The 21,472-nt window shown below is 54.6% G+C and overlaps 1 protein-coding gene across 10 annotated transcripts in view; it reads left to right on the forward strand.

Annotated features, from left to right (window-relative positions):
- GDPD5 (glycerophosphodiester phosphodiesterase domain containing 5) overlaps positions 1–21,472 on the forward strand; it is an 88,116-nt gene extending 66,644 nt beyond the window's left edge. For 6 of the 10 annotated variants that reach the window (XM_058687722.1, XM_058687724.1, XM_058687723.1 and 3 more), the window contains 12 exons: positions 4,961–5,059; positions 5,348–5,441; positions 5,812–5,957; positions 10,080–10,162; positions 11,327–11,477; positions 12,036–12,254; positions 12,826–12,983; positions 13,235–13,382; positions 14,823–14,905; positions 15,455–15,469; positions 17,704–17,816; positions 20,490–20,784. In XM_058687722.1, the coding sequence (XP_058543705.1) occupies positions 4,961–5,059; positions 5,348–5,441; positions 5,812–5,957; positions 10,080–10,162; positions 11,327–11,477; positions 12,036–12,254; positions 12,826–12,983; positions 13,235–13,382; positions 14,823–14,905; positions 15,455–15,469; positions 17,704–17,816; positions 20,490–20,641 (1,461 nt within the window). In that variant the 3' untranslated portion in view covers positions 20,642–20,784. Of the gene's footprint in view, positions 1–4,960; positions 5,060–5,347; positions 5,442–5,811; positions 5,958–10,079; positions 10,163–11,326; positions 11,478–12,035; positions 12,255–12,825; positions 12,984–13,234; positions 13,383–14,822; positions 14,906–15,454; positions 15,470–17,703; positions 17,817–20,489 lie in introns of all 10 variants that reach the window. The other 4 variants (XM_058687727.1, XM_058687728.1, XM_058687729.1 and 1 more) reach the window with 4 other exon arrangements.

Here is a 21,472-nt window from a genome sequence, read left to right on the forward strand (position 1 = left end):
CTCTGTCCCCTCCCGGGAGGTCTCAGCATGAGGAACGTCTTTCCAGGCAGAGCTGATCCATAGCTGGAGCCACGGCATCTGGAGCGAGGGAGTTCCCGGGGGCCAGGAGTATTCAAGTAGGGGCTAGAGTTCTACTATTCTGTTTCTTTGACTCTAAAGAATCCTTATTCTTTTTTGTTTTAACCAATTTTTGGCCATCTACTATATGGACGTGGTTCAAAATTAAAAAGGTACTAAAAAGTGGGCAATGTAAATCTCCCTCCTATCCTTCCAGCGATATTTTAAGTACCTGCAAATTCACATCTGGTTTCTTCGTTTCCTTCTTCTCTGAACACAAGTACCGGCCTGCTGCCTCTGCGCCCTGACAAAATTGGAGCTCTTTGCCCTTCGGTGCATTGAGAACATTCCCATCGCATCCATCCCTTGCTCCTGCCCCGCCGTCTCATCCCTGGTTCCCGAGGCTGGTGGGCCCGCCTGATGTCCCAGTGCACGCGGCACAATGCGGCAGCGACCCGGGCGGGGAGGTGCGAGGTAAAGAGCACGCACTTTCACTAGCTCCTGCCAAACTGCCTCCTTGCCACAGGCCACCAACCCATGCCTCTGTGCTTAGAGAGCACGCTCGCCATCAAGTGTTCACCGATTTCTTGACTTTGGCCAACGTGATGGGTGAGGATGAGCCTCGGTGTAGCTTTAATCTGCATTTCCCTTGTGATGACTTAGACTCAGCATCTCCCCCAAGCTTGAGTCATTTGCGTTTCCTTTTTCATAAACTGGCTCTTCGTCTCTTTTGCCCTTTTTGCTGTGGGATGTGCTTTTTGCGTAGTAATTTGTAGGAGCTCTTTCTAGATTCAGAAAATTAGCCCTTTGGCCAGTGAACTGCAGATGATTCTTCCTAACTCATCTTTCGATTGGGCTTGTGTTTTTGCCATAGGAATTTTTTTATTTTTCCGGATGTGAATGTGTCATCTCTTTATGTCTCCTGGATTTTGTGTCAGACTTAGGAAAGTCTTTCCCTAGGGACAACTGGGTGGCTCAGTCGGTTAAGCGTCTGACTCTTGATTTCAGTTCGGGTCATGATATCTCTCTCTCTCTCTCTGTGTGAGATCTCTGAGATCTCTTTCTCTCTGAGAGCCCTGCATCGTACTCTGCACTCACAGTGCAGAAACTGCTTGAGATTCTCTGTCTCTCTCTCTCTCTCTCTCTCTTCTGTCTGCCCATCTCCCTCTGTCTCTCTCTCTCCCCTGCCCTCTCAAAATTAAATAAACTTAAAAAAAAAAAAAAAAGAAAAGTCTTTCCCACTCCAAGAATATAAAAAAATTTCTCTGTTGGTATCATTTGGTAATTATAGGTTTCTGGGTTCCTAATTTTTTTTTTTTTAACATTTATTTGTTTTATCTTTTTGGAAGTTTATTTGGGAGTATAGTGTGATCTTTGTTCTTTTTTAGATGGCTTCCCAGGTCCCTACTCTCTGTTCAGTAATCCATTCTCCCCCTCTAATTTGAGATGCCACTTTTATAGTAGACTAGTTTTTTTTGTTTTTTGTTTTTTTTAATGTATTTAGATCTGTTCCTGGTTGTTGTTGTTGTTTTTATTTACTTTCACTTACCTCTCTGGTCTCATGCCTATATAATACTGCTTTAAGAACTATAATTTTAGATTATGTCTTAATCATGATCTTTATTTTGAGAGCCTCTGGTTCCCTAGGGTCATGGGTAAGGGTGGGCTGCAGAACAGAGGGGCCCAGGACAATGCAGGGCACTTGGGACAGGCAGGGTAACGTGAGCAGATCTGGGTGTCTACTTGGGGACCTTCCCCATCCACCCTAGTCCTCCCAAAGGTCCTGTTTCCCAGAAACAGGAGACAAGTCCAGAGGCCCAGAAGATGAGAAGTGTGGGGCTTTCCAGTAAACAGGAGGTTGTTTCCCCGAGATGTCCCCTTCCTGCCCCACCCACCCACAACGCCAGAATCCACCCAGACACCACTGCTGTGAGGGGCTCTCACCACAGCTCCCACCTCCCCAGGCTGCCCCCCACCAGTCCCGGCACTGATCACACCCCACGGCCCCCGTCTGCGACCTTGCCTGACTCCCCTGCCAGAGTGGCGGCAGTCCCCAGCCCAGGGCCTGCGTGGAGGATGTGTCTGCCAGTGACCCAACCTGAGGCCCAGGGAAGAGGACTGGGCGCCACAGTCATGCGTCAGTACTGACTGAGCTGGGGCAGGGCCTATGCCCACCCCACCCCCCCGCCCCATTGGCGCCTGTGTACCATCTGACCACGTTCCCTTCATCAGCACTCCCCATGAATTCAGACTCCCTCCAAATGACCGGCGCAGGCTCCCCAGTTCTTCCCAGCTGTCTAGCCTCTCCCCCTCCAGCTGCAGCATGTGTAGGAAGGTACATCCACGCCGGGCCCCGCTCATCACGATAGCCGATGGCCGTAGCCATCCTGTAGTGGGCGCTTACTCTGTGCGTCAGACACTTTCCACAGTGTTTCAGTCACTCCTGGTAATAATCATCTTGGTCATTGGATATTATGCCCACGTTTTCAAATCACACCACTAACATTTGGTAAGCATTTACTATTTGGGTACCAACCCTGTGCTTAGCACGCCATTGCTCTCTCTCCCTCATCCCCAAACCCCTGGCTGGTGGGCACTCATCCCCCCATTGCACCGCCCAGGAAACATGCTTCCGGAGGTTAGCCTCTCCCATTAGGCCGAGGGGCTGGGATCTGACTGAAGGGTGTGGCTCGTGCAGCCCCGAGCCCTGGCCCGTCACCTGCCATTTGGATCGTAGAACCCAGATTCCAGCCGCCCCCAGCAGGCCGACCTGCTGCCCCCTCTGCCAGGCTGGCATCCAGCTCCTCCTGGATGCCAGCATGCAGGCGAGGTTCGCTGCACGGAGGTGCCTCCTGTGTCCTCAGTCCCTTCCACTGTCCCCTCAAGCCACCATCCCACCTGCACAGAAGACCAAAGACCGCTTTCAGAGGAGGACAGTGGGCCATCTCTGGGCCTTCTGGGTGGGCTTTATCCTTTCCGGTCTGATTTGAGGATCGATGGTCACGTTGCTGGGGATCAGTGCTGGTAATGTGTCTTAAGGACACAGCGTGGGGTGGGGGGGTCCCCACAGACACTGAACACTGTGGTAATGCTGCCGAGCATAATGGTTGCCACGACAGCAGCTGCAAAGCTCAGAATAAAAATTTTAATTGCATTAGGATTATGGGAAATCAGTTTTATTGCAAGTATTTCCCCTAGCAGTTAAATGCAATAAGACTGTCAGGAACAACCCTTCCGAGACATTTGCTGTGCCCGGGACCTGTCTGCAGGGGGCAGCAGGGGGCAGGGAGCCTGTGTGTTGAGGAGGATTCTCGGGGACCCTCAGGACACTCCTTGGCCTCCCTCTACTGCAGCGTGACTTCCCAGAAAGAGCATGACCTCTGGGACAGACCATGGAGTTTGCTTCAGTATCTGGCCCCCTCAGAGCTACGTGGCAAGCCGGCCCTTATGCTGAGCTGTTTCCCTATGTGTGATATCAAGGTGATAATGACCTCACCTGGGACCTTACAAGAGTAAACGTGAGGAAAACAGGATGTCCCTGCCCCAGGCATACAGGCCCTCCCTCCTCTGTGTCCCTGCATTTCTCCCCTTCCCATGCCCCGTCCCCACCCCACCCCTGCCCCAGGCCAGTACATTACAGTCCATAAAGGCCCCTACCCATCTCCGCCTTATTACTGTTTCTTATTGGAACATTCGTTTTGGGCTGATGGGCCGAATGACAAAGCTCCAAAGGGAAACTTAATCCCAGGCCAGAATGAATCTTCTCTGCCTGGCAGGGAGGGAAGATGGAGCAGCCAGTGTCTGCCCTCACCATCCTATCTTGTTCAGTTCCGTTTGGGAGGGCTCTCACAACACAGCCGCCTCTGCCTCCACCTCCGGGAAAGGCACAGCAGGAAGGGAAGGGGGGCAGTGGGGAAACAGCTTGCAGCGGCAGTAGGAAGTCAGTGAAGGCAGGGGACGGTGGCCTTGACTTGGCCCATTATGGAGAGGGGCGTGGGGGCTTTGGGGTAGAGATGTGACCTGAGCCTTAAGTTGCCAGGCTTGGCGGTGAGCGGAAGGTGGCTGGAATGAGCGCCGAGCAGGGGGGTAGAGGGTGGGGCTGGGGGCTGAGTAGCCAGAAACCAGGCTTCAGGCTCCACTTAGTCTGGGGAGCATCTTGTGCTGCGTGAGAGGTTTCAGATCCCAACTGTCCCCAAAGCTCTCTGTCCAGTGAAGCTTCCATCTTGTCTGCCCTCCAAGGTGTGCTCCTTGTTTCCTCTAGGAGGCAGCCGAGAGGGCAGCCCCCGTAAACACAGTAGAAGCTGGAAGCTCAGGGGCAGGAGCGGGGAGCCCCGGCTGTGGGGCCAGTGGGCCAGAGCTCTGCCTCACTTCCGCCCGCTCCAGCCTGAGGGGGTATGGGCTCCTGTAGGGGACCCGGCTCCCCAGCCTTCTGCCCCTGCGGCCTAGATAAGTCACCCTTCACCTCAAGGGCTGCTGGCAGGGCTAAGTGAGGCCTTCGACATGACTGGCTGGGCCCACGAGAGGCCCCCACGGGCCAAGAGTCTCCCCTCCTCACGCCCTCAGTGGGGCTGAACCTTGGGCTGCTCCTACGCCTCCCCCCAGCTTCCTACCACCATCTCTCCTCCTCAGCCTCCCTTCTGTTCTCTGGAGGTCCCCCGGCCTCCTGCCTCTGTCTCTTACTGTCATTTCTGGCTAGCCATCTCTGGCTTTCTCTCCGTTGTGCCTGGCTCTCTTCTGCTTCCCCCCTTCCCTGCTTTGTTGGTCTCTCTCACACTCTCCATTTCTCCCCGTGCCTCTTCCGCAGTCTCTGCTTCCCTGCCCCTCTCTCAGATGCACTGGGGATGCTCGGGCTGTCCAGACACACCTGCTCTGACCTCCTGTCTGGTGACTCTTCCCCTTTCAGATGGGGCTGGTGGTCATCCTGGTGTCCACGGTGGTGGCCATGTCGGCTGTGGCCCAGCTGTGGGAGGACGAGTGGGAGGTGCTGCTGATCTCCCTGCAGGTGAGGGGGTGAGGGAGGGCTGGGCAGCCACTTCCCCAGGACCTTCAACACAAGGCAGTGCCTTTTCATCACTCACATCTCTCCAGACGAAGGCCCAGAGGGGGCAGGGAGGGGCCCAGATCACAGAGCAAGTCAGAGCAGGGAGGGTGCTACACCTTGGGGTTTCTGCAGAGATAAGAGTTGCCCACCCCACGGACACAGATAGGCTGGCTGTCAGGGTGTTGGTGACCAGAGAGTCTAGGCATGGCTGGGAGCTCATGGTTCCTCTTGCCCCTTCCCGCACACAAGGGCACAGCGCCATTCCTGCATGTGGGGGCCCTGGCCGCCATCACCGCGCTCTCCTGGATTGTGGCAGGACAGTTCGCCCGTGCAGAGCGGTCCTGTAAGTATGACTGCCTCCCAAGTACCAAAACGAGCTTGTCCTGCCCCCACCTGGACATCACCTAGGTGGCCACTCTCAGCATGGAGGTCCTGGTTCGGAGTGGCCCACAGGGTCCACTGAGGGTCGCAGCCTCGGTCAGCCTTGCACGTTTCCTCCTCTGTGTGTCTGTGTGTGAGTTAGAAGTCCAGCTTGCCTTCCGAGCCAGATGGGGGCTGGCCATGGTGTAGGGTCCCCTCAAAGCATTGGGTCCTGACAGGTAGAGGGAAGAGGGGCCCCCACCCCAACCCCAGCCTGCTCAGGATTCACGGGTGGGCCCTGTGGAAAGCCAAACAGCTCACCAGGTAGCCTGACTCACGGCCGATGTCTGCAGCCTCCCAGGTGGCCATTCTCTGTATCTTCTTTGCCATGGTATTTGCCTTCTACCTGGTCCCTCTCACCATCTCATCTCCCTGCATCATGGAGAAAAAGGACCTGGGCCCCAAGCCTGCCCTCATTGGCCACCGTGGGGCTCCTATGGTGAGTACCACCTGAGGGTCCTAACAGAGCAGAGAGGGGGGTGGGCAGTTCTGCCATTCTAGGGGAGACAGGCCAAGACCTATCTCCTTGTAGGGAAGATATAATATGTGTAATATGGTAATAGCAGGAATCTTTAGCCCTTTTGGGGGGCATATGGGAAGGGTTGGTGAAAAAGCTGGGGAGCTCAGATGGGACTGAATCCTGAAGAGTCCTGAAGGCATCTCGCTAAAAAGATTTAAGTTTTTATCCTGAGGGCCCTGGAAAGATACAGGCAGGCTAGGTTGTGGGTTGGGAATGCCCGGGAGAGAGGGGGAGCTGGGTGTGGGGAGGACAGCCGGTCCCCGGGTTGCAGGAGAACCCTCTGGGCTGTGGGGTGCAGAAGGGAACAGGTACAACTCAGAGCCCACTGCTAGAGGGAAGGTACTTGAAGAGGGTTGAATTAGAGACAGAAGGGAGTCAAAGTCAGAGCCCTGTGACCCAGCAGTAGTTTATTTTATTTTATTTTTTTAAATTTTTTTTCAACGTTTTTTATTTATTTTTGGGACAGAGAGAGACAGAGCATGAACGGGGGAGGGGCAGAAAGAGAGGGAGACACAGAATCGGAAACAGGCTCCAAGCCGTCAGCCCAGAGCCTGACGCGGGGCTCGAACTCACGGACCGTGAGATCGTGACCTGGCTGAAGTCGGACGCTTAACCGACTGCGCCACCCAGGCGCCCCTACCCAGCAGTAGTTTAGAAGGTGGCTCCAGAGCCATGCTTCCTCAGCCCTTTGGCAGCTGTGGGAGCCTGGACCAATCCACGTCTGCTCTGTGCCGGTTTCCTCATCTTGTGTCTTGGGATAACAAGAGTGCCTGCACGGTGGGCCATGTGAAGTACCCAGCTATGAGCCTAGCACACAGAGAGTGAGAGAGAGATATTCCTGGCTTCTGGGGCAGGCTGTCTCCCTTCTCTGGACCAGGGGGTTCTCCTGCACCAACACCTTGACTTTGTGGTTCTTAACAGAGGCAGGACCTATTATCACCACCAGGAGGCGCTCGGGGCCTGCATGAGAGTTTCTTTCTTTCTTTTCTTTTTTTTTTTTTTTTTTTTTTTTTTTGCAGTGATTGAGAGTTCCATGTATCATTGAATTTCAGGGCAGTCAAGGCAGCCTCACAAAGTAACTTTTAAAAGGAGGTGTTAAGTCTGGTGGGGCTGTGAATCACCCTTAGGTTTTTCCCCACTTCCTGTGCTGAGTGTTACTGTGCCCGTTCTGTAGGTAAGATTCAGATACCTGTGCCTGAACTGGCCCCTGGTACCCTCCCAACACACCCTTCGCTGGTCCCAGTACCTCCAGGAGGCAAACAGCTGGAAAGGCCATGGCTCTGGAGCCAGAGGGATCTGGATTTGGGGTCCAGTTTTGTCCCATATTGCCTGTGTGTCTCGGGGATCACCAGTCCCCTCTGAGCCTCATGCTGCTGACCATTGTGAGGATAATTTAGAAGCATAGCCTTTGCAAGTGGGCAGGGCCCAAGGTTACAGCACCTCTTCCATCCATGACCCAGATTACCCACCCACCTGCTCTGGAGGCCAGGGGACAAGTAGGTGTGCCGAGGGGGGTGGGCACTCAGCCAAGGGGAAGGAACCAGGTGGCCCCAGCATGGATCATTTTTTTAGTAGGAAAAAGTAACATTCACAGAAGTGGCAAGAATTGTATAAGGAATCATATAATGAAGAATAATATAAGGAATCCAAGACCACCTTCAGTATTTATCAATGTTCTTGCCATCCTTTGTTTCATCTGTCTCCCTACTTTTTCTTTTCTGATGTAATATTTTAAAACAAATCCCAAACATCCTATCATTTTGCCCATATATACTTCATATATATGTATCTCTAATACATAAGGACTTTTTTCTTTTAAACATAGCCAAAACTATAATGCTGCTGTCACACCCAACAAAATTAATAATAATTCTTTAATATTATCTAATACTGAATCCATGTTCAGTTTTCCTTTGTTGTCTCAAAAATACCTTTTTACAGTTGTTAAAAATCAGGATCCACACGGAGAACACGTAGTGCATCTGGTTGACATGTCTTCCAAGTATCTCTTAGTATAGAACAGTCCCCCCTCCCTTTTTTCCATATGCTGTTTATTTGTCAAAGAAATGGAGTCATTTGTCGTGTAGAATCTCCCATGTTGTGCATCTGGCTGATTGCATCCTCTTGGTGGTTTTTGAGGGGCCAGCACGAGTGTCTGACACGGCTCCATATGTCACTGTGCATGCACATGTATCGGTGTCTACACCTGTGTGTATCATTGGGTCTGGATCCACACATCTGTGTGTGATAAGCCCAAGTGCACATTGCTGTCTTGGTGTGTCCGTGTGCCCTTGGGTATATGGTTCCTCTGTGGGTGCAGCTGGATGTGTGTATGTGTTTGTATGTGTGTGTTCTTTAATATTTGGTCAGACTAACTCCAAAGTCGGGACTTTTAACCACAGTGGCCTGCCCACCTGAGTTTGTGACAGCCACCCCTCACATACACACTCGAGAAAAGAACCCCACTTGGGCTCAGGCATGAGACAGGTAGGGATTAAGAATTCACCCTGAAATCCCACATGTTTCTTAGAGCCCTCCTGGAGTCCCAAGGCTGGTCAAGGAGGGCTAGGTTTCCATGCCTCCCTCTCCCGGAGGCAAGCACCTATCCCCGGGAAACCTGACTAAAAAGCCTCTGGAGAAGAGACTCTGCCCTTCCCAGTCACTTCCTCTGTTCCCCAAGGGTCTTTGTAGACCCCGCTGTGCTCCTTCGTGTCTTCGCACAGTTAACCTTCTGCAGCCTCAGCTCCCAGAAGAGCAATGGCACCTCTTGTGAGAGGCCTGGCCGCAGGACGTTTAGAGGCGAGCTGGGCAGGAACTCCACTGAGTCCATGCCTGTCTCTAGATGCCTCTGTGGCCTTGTTCCGCCTCTCGGTGGGGCCATACACAGCCCACCCGACTGGGAGAAGGTAGCCACGTCCCCCAAAGCTGCTCTGCCCCAAGAAAAGTGGAAGAAAGGAACTCAGTTATAGAGACTGCTGATGCCCCTTATTTCATCTGTGAGCTTGATAACACTAGCCTATTTTATAGCTAAAGAAACCAAGGTGCAGAAGGTGAGCAACTGGGAAGTCGAATTGCTCCTTCTGAGTCCCCACAGCCCTTGCCGTGCCAGGCTGCCTCCCAGGGGAGGGTAGTGTGTTACATGTTGGAGCAGCATGGCCAGAGGGAGAGAAGATGGGCATGTGTCTTGGTGGGAAGTGAGATCAGTCGCAGGAACCCCTTTCACCCCATTCCTTCACTGCCAGGAGTCCTCACTCCCCTCCCTGTTCCAGTCCGCACTGCGCTGGGTCCTAGCCCACTCCTTGATATGGTGGTGACCCCCAGTGGCAACAAAGGGTATGACAGGGTCTTCAGGCAAGACAGAACGAGGGAGGGAGACTTCAAACTCCAACTCTCCCAACTGGAAGGACCCTCAGAGAACAGTGAATATATACCCCAAGGGGAAATGGGGAAACTGAGGTTCATAGGAGAAAGAGATGCACCAGCGGTTACAAAGTTACTTTATGGCAGGGCCAGGGCTAGAACCACATCTTCTGATGTGTATGCTATAGGATTAATAGTCATTTATTAAGCATTTATTGTACGTCAGGCAGCGTGGTTGGGGGCTTTTAATCCATGTAACAGCCTGGGGGATGGCCTTGTCATGGCTGGAAACGGTGTCATCCTGTGTCCCCTCCCCTCTCCCTCTGTGATCTCCACCCAGACTCCAGGTATAATTGGGAGAAAACATGGCTTGCACCCCAGCCCAAGACTGTGACGAGGCAGAGGACTATATAAAAACCCTCACAACCCCGTATATACATCAACACTAACCACCTTGCCTCCTCCCCACCCCACCCCCAAAAAAACCTGTGAGGCAGGCGTGATTTCACAGATGAAGAGACCAAGCCTCTGAGAAGCTGCATGGGTGTCCAGGGTCCCACAGCTACTGCTTGGAGGAGTTGGAATTAGAACCAGACTTACTCCAGCCTCCCAACATGGAAGGTTCTAGATTGGCTGGGGAGGTGTACATCAGCTAAATCTCGGCTCTCCCTTCCTGCCCAGCTGGCCCCAGAGCACACACTGATGTCCTTCCGGAAGGCCCTGGAGCAGAAGCTGTATGGGCTACAGGCTGATGTCACCATCAGGTAGGTGTGGGGGTCAAGAGGACCACAAGGCCTCTCATCCCTGCCGCATCCGGGACCCTGCTGGAGAAACCTCGGGTCCCAGAGCCTCAGAGATGGGGCTTGGGGCTTGGATGATCCACCACAGGGCTGACACCCTGTTTGTGCCTAATGCCAGGATATAAAATAGGGAAATAAACACATGCTCTTGGTTCAAGCAGGGCTGAGTGTTTGGGACCTGGAGTCCTGCCACAGATCTACTTGAAGGAAAGACTAGATCTGTGTGGCTCAGCAAGATGGCTCAAACACCAATGGGTGGAATGAGCACACTGCAGAGTGATATATTCACTGTGATGTCAATTATATTTAGAAGACACAGAAAATGATTTGACCGTTTTCAACGTGTAGATTTTAAAAGTATGTCTTAACATGAAACGTCAAGAAGAACTCATACCAATTTCACAACAGATTATCTCTGAGAGGGGAAGGAGGCGGGGCTGCCATGTCTAGCTACACAGGTTGTGTAGTGAACAAGACACCACATACGTGAGGGGCCAAGCATAGATATCATTGTTAGAGAACCCACTGGTCCCAGTGTAGATACCACAGAATTGTGTGTGTATCGAAACTTTCTAGCAGACGGAGGTAAAATGCCTTGAGGCAGGGGGGCTCAAGGTGCCTTTTACTATTTCACACTATGACATCATATGTGGTATCGGCAGCCCCAAACGGGTAGACCAGGATGGTGGGAAGGGGGAATTTGTCAAAGGGGCCTGCATTTGTACTGTTCTAGTATGGCATCACATGGCCGGGTTCTAAGTAAGGTTATACCATTTACTGGCTAATGGGTCTTGAGCTAGGTACTTCCCTCTCAGCCTCAGTTTCCCCACTATCAAACGAGGCAGCACTATCTGCTAGGGCTGCTGAAAAAATAGACCCAGCCCTCCATCCTCAGCAGTCCCTAACCCCATCTGACCCTCACAGAGAGCCAGAAGGAGTCACCTGTGAGTCCACTGCCCTCCCTGTGCAGACAGGGAACCTGAGGTCCACAGAGGCAAAGCCTGCCTGGATGTCACGGGGGTTGTATAAGTGGATGGGAAGGAGCCTATGTGTGTTGGTGAGGGGATGACTGGTGGGCAGGTGAGGGACCTGGGTGGACGGTGACTTGGGGACCCCACCTTCCCATAGCCTGGATGGCGTGCCCTTCCTCATGCATGACACCACCCTGCGGCGCACCACCAACGTGGAGGAGGAGTTTCCGGAGCTCGCCCGCAGGCCTGCCTCCATGCTGAACTGGACCATCCTGCAGAGGCTCAATGCCGGCCAGTGGTTCCTGAAGGTCTGGCTGTACCTGTCCCAGTCCTGGGCATGGAAAGCACAGGCGGGGACCCCATGGAGTGAGAGGGCCGGGAGTGGTCATCAGCTCAGATGACCCCTAGTCCCCTAGCATCAATGACTCACAGCCAGGTTGGTTAGTGGCCTGCTTCGGCTCCAGCCACTGAAGCCTAGATCTCATGGTTGTCACTGCTTCTTCTGGTTCTGTCTCCCACATCAGAAAAAGTTGGCGGTGATGATAAGAGTTAACAGGTAAAACTATTAACTCTGTCAAACTCTAGAGGGAAATTGGTTCTCTGGTGTGAAATGCTACTAAAGGAGAAATGTGCTGGGGTCTGGGATAAGTTCCAAGCGGGTGATTCTTTCAGGAAAACAGGTGTGGCCCAGAGAAGTTAGGGTTGGGGTCTTCTAGAAGCCCCACAGGGCCACAGTTATCAATTTACCTGACCCACACACCAGCAGACACTGGCAGCTCAGGGGTCTCCGTGCTTAGTGGCCAAGAAGGCACACGGAGGCCCCAAAGGGCTGGCGAGGCATCCATGTGTGTTCCTATCTCTACCAGACGGATCCCTTCTGGACGGCCAGCTCTCTGTCACCCTCCGACCACAGGGAGGCCCAGAACCAGTCCATCTGCAGCTTAGCAGAGCTCCTGGAGCTGGCCAAGGGCAATGCCACGCTGCTGCTCAACCTGCGTGACCCACCACGGGAGCACCCCTACCGTGGCAGCTTCCTCAATGTCACGCTGGAGGCCTTGCTGCGCTCTGGGTTCCCCCAGCACCAGGTGAGGCCCTGCTCAGCAGCCCTGCTCTGCCCCCCTGGAAACCCAGGCCTGGCTGGAGCAGGACTCCAGCATAACTTCACTGTGCCCCCCTGTCCAGACCTCAGTTTCCACATTTGTAGAATGGGGGTAGCATGCCCCTTGCCTTCCTGACAGGGTAGTCGCGGAGACAAGAGGGAAACAAGAAAGCCCTTTAAAATGTACAAAGGGCAGGAGCAGGTTCTCTGGGACACTGCTATTTCCACAAAGCACTGCCCGCATCCTTGTGCTGTAATACTTGGGGGTCAGAGGAATTCGAAATGAATGTATGGCAGCACACTAAACTGGTGGCATCCTATAGAGTGACTGACGCTTGGGTTATCAGTCTTGTCATGACAGGGGTCTACAGGGGAAGCTCCCTGAGTTGTTGCCAGAGCAATTGCACAGCCTTGGCTGGGACCAGGTTGACCCCTGTAGATAATGATTACACATAAGCTCCACTGTGTGCCAGGTCCCAGCTCTCTGAAACCTTCCAGGGGCTTCAGGCTTCTTTAACGGAAGAGAAAGCCGAGGCTGCCCCCTCTCCTGCCTGCAGGTCATGTGGCTGCCTAACAGGCAGAGACCCTTCGTGCGGAAGGTGGCTCCTGGCTTCCAGCAGACATCAGGTTCCAAGGAGGCGGCCGCCAGCCTGCGGAGAGGCCACATCCAGAGGCTGAACCTGCGCTACACTCAGGTGTCCCGCCAGGAGCTCAGGTGCCTGCCCCAGCTCACCAGGGGGAGGCTGGATGCACAGAGTTCCTGGTTCAAAGAGTGGAGGTGGAGAGCATCAGGCAGATCCAGGTTTTGTCTGAGTTTGGTCCTCTGGGAGTGGAGATTCCTTTCTCCAGGGCCAGTTGTGGGTGTTCCTTTCTCCAGGGCCAGGAGGTTCGTGAAGGGGGACATGCTTTACAGACCCGGAGGCCCCAGTCTGAGGGCTGACCAGCCTCCGTCCCCCTGCCTCACAGGGACTATGCGTCCTGGAACTTGAGTGTGAACCTCTACACAGTCAATGCACCGTGGCTCTTCTCTTTGCTGTGGTGTGCAGGAGTCCCATCTGTCACCTCCGACAACTCCCATACCCTGTCCCAGGTGCCTTCCCCTCTCTGGATCATGGTAAGTTGGGAAATTGTTGGGGGGGGGTGTGCAGGAGGGCACCTGGGGGTGTAGAGGGAGCCTGTGATACAGGGTGGGGGGTAGGCTCGATGCTCAGGGCTCTCTGGTGAGGTCTCAAGGGTGGGGGCAGCATGTGGTAGGGGGTATAGGCTTGAGGCAAGAGGAAGATCTTCATGGCCTCTGGAGTCTGCACTAAGGTGCTGGGGGGTGGGAAGAACCTGGGCCCAACCCACAGGGAGAAAAACATCATTTAAGGGCCCCAGAGGAGTAAATTAACTACTTGGGGGTTGGGTTTCAGGAGTTTGTTATATTTTGTTTTGAAGGAGAAGGCATTAGAAAAAGAGGGTAACAACAGGACAAAGATAGGGAACATTTAAAAGCTTCTCTGAGAATACACCAAATAAAACCAGTTTTCAACTGGTTGATTGGGTCCCTATAGACTGGCCTGGGCTCCAGTCCCAGCTCTGTCACTGGGGGAGCCCCCCACTCCCCACTATGCTCCCCCTGGCTCCCCACTGCCATTTCCGTGAGGACAGGACAGCCAGTCTGAGGGTCTTGTTATGGCTGAGACAGTGTCAGGGTCAAGTAACCAGAGCTAGGTTATGGATGGTTGTGTCCGTCCACCTACCAGAGGTCCTTGCAAACCTCCAGAGGCTCTGCTGGGAACCAGCAGTGCGCACACTCGGAGGTTCAGGCGACAGCAGCTGACCAGCAGCAAGAAGTGCTCCTTTGTCTAGGCCCCGTCCCTCCTCCACAGCTCACCTGACATCAAGTCCTGGCTACACTGGAGGCTTTGCCCTCCCTGGCCCCGGGAGCGGGCAGGCCTTCACTCAACACCCTACAGTGACACACGTAATCTCACACCTGCACAGATGCCACACACACCCCTGCATACGTACTAGTCACACCCCCACATTCAGCTATTTGTCTTTTGTTACTCAGCTTCTGCTTGGAGCCCCCCTTAAGCACACAAACCCACCAGGCTTATTCACAAATGCCACCTCTACCCTGAACACCACACAGATCCTTTTTTTTTTTTTTTGAGTGAGAAAGAGGGGAGGGGTACAAGTGAGTGAGGGGCAGAGAGAGAAGTGGGGCTCACCGAAGCGGGATTCGTGCTTACCTGATGTGGGACTCAAACTCACAAACTGTGAGATCATGACCTGAGCCGAAGTCAGATGCTTAATGACTGAGCCACCAGACACCCCACACAGATCTTTTTTATCCTACACACACACACACACACACACACACACACGCTTACAGTGTTCAGAGCCTACTCCTACAAAATATCATCTCAAGCCCCGAAGCCCCCTCTGGATCCTCCCAGCCCATCCCTGATAGTGACGTGGGGTCCCCCTGCCCATATGGACCCTTGGTCTGGGGCCCCGGTATGGACTGGCCAGGACTGAAAACTGGCCACTGGCCATCTGTCCACAGCCCCCGGACGAGTACTGTCTCATGTGGGTCACTGCAGACCTGGTCTCCTTCAGCCTCATCATTGGCATCTTCGTGCTCCAGAAGTGAGTAGGCTTGGACGCCCTTCCACAGCCTTCCCTGCCCCACAGCAGGAGAGCCCCCACCTCAGCCAGTCAAACCTCCCCAAGTCCTGGGCCAGGAGAAGCCCTGACCAGGCAGCGTATTCAGCGTAGGAGGAGGACTGCCCAGTGGCCTGCAGCCCGTCCTCCTCAGCCAGAGCTGAGTGGCTTCGGGAACAGGTACCCGGCTAGGAGCCCATAGCCAACCAAGCTCTGACATGATTTGCTATGTGGACTTTGGCTTGTGTCCTGACCTGTTCCCCGGGGCCTGGGTTGTCACCGGCACTCAGGTGTGCCGTGCTGGAGACCTCCTACCTGTCAGGGTAGCAGCTGAGCTGGTGGCTGCAGTGGGGAAGTGGGGTTGGTCTGGGGGAGGGTTTAGGGCCAGGCAGGGGCCCCAAACCAGCCACAGACAACAACTGGCCGTTCTATTCCTGACTGACGTTCTCTCTCTGTCACACACCGCTCTGATCCGGCGCATGTCCCTCCTCTCTCTCCCCACCCCCCTCTCTGCTGCACTCTGGCATCTCACAGCTATCACTTGATCAGGTAATTCTGGTGTGGTCTTCCTCTCCTGTCCCTCTTTCTCCCTCTTCCTTGCCATTCCCTTCTCCAGTTCCCTCTGAAAACCTGCCGTGCACTGAGCCGGTGCCTGGGTCAGGGTCCCTCGCGGGTCACCCTCCCAGACACCTCCCCTCGCCTGAAGCCTCCTGCTGTCCCCTGTCCTCCTTCTCTCCCCCACAATCCTCCCTTCTCTCCCCATCTTGCCATGTGTGTTCCTCTGCCCTTTGTTCCTCCTCGCTGTCTCTGTGGATGGGAACCCATGCTTCCCTGCAGGTTTGCTGACCTGGCCTCTCTTAGCACCAAAGCGGCTCCCTCGGGGGAGGGGCTGTGCCTGGCTGTCCCTCCCCTGCCACCAACTCTAGCACTCGCAGGGGCCTTCGCCACTACCCTACCAAGTTCTGTTCCCCCCTTCCCACTTTTGGCTTTGCCTCTGTTTATCTTTCTCTGTGTCTCTCACTTTGTGACTCCTGCCCCCCCCCCCCTTATACACACAGCCTCCCTGCTTTCCCCTGGGGGCACCCCACAGTGGTTGAGCTTCCTGTCCTAGATGTGCCTGGCTGCAGAGACCCTGGCCTGACACTTTCCTCCTGGGTTCTATGTTAATTTCCAACAGGAGTCCTAGGTCCTGGGGTCCAAGCCCTCACCTTAGCTAAGTGCCTTGGGCCCTCCTGCTTTATACAGCCTCACTAACCAGCTTCCAGAGGACCCTCCCTGGCTGAGGGGCTGAGTGCAGCAAAGGGACATGTACCTGGTCCTTCATTTGCAGCCAGCAGACATCTGCATGTGCTGGTGCTGTGCTGGGCCTGCAGTGGGGAGCCAGGCCTTCGCTCTCGGAGCCCCGGTGTGCTGGATGGGGGCCAGCCAAGGTGGCCTAGGTGCTGGGATGGACATGTCCAGCCAGGGTCATGTCACTGTCTTCCTGGGGGTCAGCAGAGGACTGATGGAAGAGGGGACCCTGAGGGAGAATATCATTCCCTGTGGGCCCCCTTCCTCCATTCACTCACTGAACCAATACTATGGGCACCTGCCACACAGCAGACATTGAGGTTGGTGCCAGGGACACAGTGGCAGATAAGAGACCTATCGCTGCCCTCAAGGACATGTAGGGCAGCCAGCCCAGCCAGAGCACAGGCTGCCTTCCCCTCTGCTTCCTGCTTCCCCCTTGTCTGTCTGTTCTTTTCATTCACCCATCTGCCTGTCCATCTGTCTGTCCATTTCTGCTGTGCTGACCCCATCTGGAAACAACTGATTTCTCATGGAGTCCGGGCTGCCCGCACCACCCCCGCAGGGCTCAATGTCCGAGGGGTTGGGTTCTTGTTTCCAAGCTGACCCCTGCTTCTCTTGGTGGGAATGGGGGTAGGGGTTCAGTCAGTCTTTCTGTCTAGTTTGCAGGACAAGTCATAAGTTCAGAGACCAGAGATTTGGGGCTGGTTCAGAGGCACTGCAATAGCAAAAACTGCTGTGGGCTAGGTACAGGAGCCCAAGTTCCCCAGCTCTTCCTGGCCCCTGCATGCCCTGTACAGCCCCACCTCTTGCCCATTGGCTTAATTTTATCCCCCACCTCATCCCTGCCTCAGCTGTCAGAGGGATTAATGCTCTATCTAGCCTGTGCCTCACCGTGAGGAAACAGGTCACTCTTCTAGGGTTGTTGGAACAGAGCAGCCTCTGGCCCACCCAAGTCACTGACACCCTTGCCTCTGAACCTGTGAAGACAAGCTCCCCACTTGTCTTCACAGCTCCTCCCCTCACTCCCTCCCCTCTTTCACTTCCACTCCGGGGTTTCCCCACTGGCTTCACTCAGCCTGGTCCTGATGGTGGAGCTGGATGACACATCAGCCAGGACTCCCTGAGATTGGTGTGTACCCCACAGATGGCTCATCAGAGTCAGGTCTGCTAAGCTCCCCCACCCCAATTTACCCCAGAAGTCAGCGTGCAACTGCAAGCACCCGAAACAGAACTCACCAACCCCAAACAAACTATCTTCCTGGGCAAGGAGGGCTGACCTAGGGTTCCGGGGACAAGAGAGAGGCAGGAGAGCCCTGGCTGAGTCAGGGGACTCTGACTCAAGCCCTTCTCTGGGCCTCAGTTTCCCCATCTCTAGTCAGACAAGAGTCCTGCTGGCCTCTCAGGCCCAATCCGGACAGGTTCTGGAATTGGGCAGGATCCTCGCTCCAAGGAAGGGTGGGGAAGGACCTGTGCCCATGGGGCCGTCTCTGCAGGTGGCGCCTGGGTGGCATACGGAGCTACAACCCCGAGCAGATCATGCTGAGCGCTGCGGTGCGCCGGACCAGCCGGGATGTCAGCATCATGAAGGAGAAGCTCATCTTCTCAGGTGTGCAGCCCTGCAGGTTGAGATGGGCGGTCGGCTCAGTTACCTTCACCCCACGCATGTACTCGAGTATGTGTACACACATTCGCCCGCAGCACGTACAGCCAGGTACACAGCACGGACATACATGTACCCACCCAGCTTCATGAAGTACACATACAGAAACATGTACCCCTCCGCATGCCGTCATCCACTCCAAGCCCTGGGGCGGTCAGCCCCATGGGTGGTGGACAAAGGACAAAAGTGTGGGGGTAGGGGAGTCTGCTTTTAAAGCTTACCCTCCTTTGCCTGGTTTATACACCACAGATATTGATTTTTTTCCCTTCTGCTTGCTGCCAGCCCATCGATGGCATTCCCAGTCTGATGGAGGAGGCAGCTGTAAGAACAAATACATAGAAACTTGGGTGTCACTAGAGCTCCAACAGGTGTGCTGAGCCAGAGTGGGGTGCAGAGAAGAGTGGTCAGAGCTCTCTGGGACAGTGAGGGTCTTGGGGTCCACTTTGCAAGGAGGTGACCTAGTGGGAATGGGAAAGATGAGTAGGAGGGGTCTGGGTTTGAAGTGAGGGCTGACCAAGCAGAGGGAAGGAAGGGTATTCAGGCAGGAACAGCATATGTTCAGAGGTAGTGAGGGGGCATGGCTTACTGGGGTACCAAGAATTATCATTCCATATGGTGTGTGTGTGGGGGGCTCAGGTTCACTTACCCTGAGGTGGCACTGAGGGGGGCACTTGGGCCTCGAGAGTGTGGTCAGGAGCTTGGGCTTCAGTTTGAAAGCAGAGTATGGTCACAGGCAGATCTGTCCCTGTTACAGGAGGGCTGTAACAAAGCCCCCCAAACTGGTGGTGTAAACAATAGAAATTTATGGTCTCGGTTCTGGAGGCCAGAAGTCCAAAATCAAGGTGTTGGCAAGGTTGATTCACTCTGAGGACTGTGGGCGAAGGATCTGGCCCAGGCCTCTCTCCTTGACTTGTAGGTGGTCATATTTGTGTTTACGTGGTTCTCCCAGTATGCATCTCTGTGTACAAATTTCAACTCTTCCTAAGGACAGCAGGCATATTGGACTAGGGCCCACCTTGATGACTTCATCTTAACTAACATCTGCAACAACCTTATTTTCAAATGAAGTCACAGCATGAAGTACTGGGGGCTAGAACTTTCAACATACGAACTGGGGGGGCAGAGCACAATTCCACCTCTAACAAGCATGGAGGGTGAACTAGAGAGGGGGAAGGTGGAGATGAGGAAGCCAGAAATTCAGGTGAGAGATTAGGCATGGGAACACGGAGGAGAGGAGAGATTTGAGGGATATTTAGGAGCCAGATGGACTGGGGTTCAAATCCCAGCTCTGTCCCCAACTAGAGTGTGAACCAGAGCATATTGGCACCAGACCCTTCCTGTATAAAATAGACTGGCACCTCCTGCCCCTCACAGGGTGCTTGTGGGGTTAGCACCATGCATGACCCAGCAGTGTGCTTGGTAAACACGGCCTGAATGAACGATACCCCAGTGGGGGTGACTGGTTTGGGAGCTAGTTCCTAGGATTGTGTGAACATCCATTCATTCATTCTCCCCTTTATTTATTCATTCCTTCAACAGATAATTGCCAGGCACTGTTTTAGGTGCTTAGGATTTAGATTCTTGCCTATGGGACACTTACATTCCTCCTCCCTTGGCTCAAAAGACCGCCCTCTCCTGGGAGCCTTCTCTGAGCACCAAGGCTGGGTTGGAGGGCCTCTCCTGGTGGTTCTCAGCCCTCTAGCCACACTGGGGAGCTCCTGTAAGGGCCAAAGGCACCCGGGGTCCCCAGGCTCCTACAGCCTGGCCCAGGGAAATCAGAAGGGGCGGGTGGAGTGAATGGAAAGCCTCTAAGCCTCTAGGCCTCTAGGCCTGGAAGGTGCTGCCCACGCAGGCCCCCACCTCTCCTTCAGTGCCAAAGGCCATTCATTGAGCACCTTCGGATACAGACTCTGAGGGAGCCAGCCACAGTCCTCAGGCCACCCTGCCCACTCCAGGTTGAGAGGTCCTTTCCAGAGACCCTCAACCTCACCAAGGCACTCGGTGGGCTCAGCTCCACTCAGCAGATACTTCCTGAGCCTCTGCTCTATGTTCGGTGCTGTGCCAGGCAGTAGGGACACAGATGCACCCAGACCTCACCCCTGTGCTTGAAGTACTCCAGTTGGTGGGGCCCACAGATAGTACAGGATGCGATGGGGCAGGGGGAAGCAGGGGCTAAGGTGGACATGAGGAAGTCCCATCCCAGCGTGGGGGGATCAGGGGAGGCTTTTAGGGAACCATAATAACAGAGATGAGAAAAATTGAGCCATATTTTAAGAAATAAAGTACCGATGGGGAAGTCACTCCCAGGAGAGGGACCAGTGTGTGCAAAGGCCCTGAGTAAACACATGAGCACCAAGCCCAGGAGGGTGCAGGTGGTTTTCTGTGGCTGGGAGGTGGAGTTCCAGGGGAGAGGTGAATGGGGTGTGGCCAGAGTGTTTGCAGAGTCCAAGGAGGGTCTTGAATACCAACCTCAATAGCACACCTGAACCCAGTGATTTCATCAGCCTCCAAGTGCCTGAACAGGAGCTGTGTGTTGCGAGTTACCTTTCCCCCTCATCTGCCAGCCATCCTCACTGAACTCTCTTCTCCCTACTCACGTTCTGCCTCCCTCTGGCCCAGCAGAGATCAGCGATGGCATGGAGGTTTCCGATGAGCTCTCTGTATGTTCAGACAACAGCTATGACACGTATGCCAACAGTGCTCCCACCCCTAAGGACAACCGAGGGAGTGGCAGCCGCACCAAGACTCTCACAGACCGGAGTGGGCGTTAGCCGAAGACCTGTTTGTCCCAGCCTGTACCTGTACGTGGAGACCAGGGGACCCAAGAGAGCGGGCAGAAGCATGTCTGGACCTGGAGTGCTCTGGGAGCTGGCTCCACGGCCTCCTCGTTGGCTCCGGCCCCCGTCAGCCATGGCCCCCCTTGAAGGGGACTCCCCTCTCTCCTGAGGCCCAGCCAGGTCAGAACTCCAGCCTCGTAGAGGCCCCTGCTGGCCTGGGGCCCCTTCTGGGAAGTCTGGGGCCCAGGGCCTGGTCCTCCCCCGGAGGCCTTCCCTTGCATCCTGATCTGGAAGCTCTGATGGCTTGCTGCTGGGCCGTGTGGCAGCTGAGGATGTGGGTGTCCACGTGTGTCCATCCTCCTGTCTGTGCTGAGGTAGCCGACTTCTCCGGTGTCTCCTGCCTTGAGGGCCTGGGCTGGGCCTCTGCCCCCAGCAGCTGTTCTTCACATCAGTCTCAAAGCACAAGGAGGTTCAGCCCAAGAAGAAAGCCTGCTGTGGTGGAGACACTCCTCCCTGACCAGCCTCCTACCACCACTGGCCCTGCCTCAGGAGAGGGACTGAGCCATGTCCCCAGGAACAGCTGGAGATGTCCAGGAGAATAGGCCTAAGGCTGCTTTATCCTTCGCCCTCGTGTCCAACAGACTTCTAGGGCAGAGTGGCACAGAGGCCCAAGAGATCTGCAGACTGATACAACCTCAGGTTTCCACATCAGTGGCCACAGGGCATTGGCCACCTAGGAAGAGTGTCCTAGGCATGGCCAAGGAGGCCTACAGCAGAGCAAGCCTGACGGCCTTGGCCAATATGATTAAAGCTGCCATCCTGACA

This window comes from Neofelis nebulosa, chromosome 10 (genome assembly GCF_028018385.1).
Source record: "Neofelis nebulosa isolate mNeoNeb1 chromosome 10, mNeoNeb1.pri, whole genome shotgun sequence".
Lineage (NCBI taxonomy): Eukaryota > Metazoa > Chordata > Mammalia > Carnivora > Felidae > Neofelis > Neofelis nebulosa.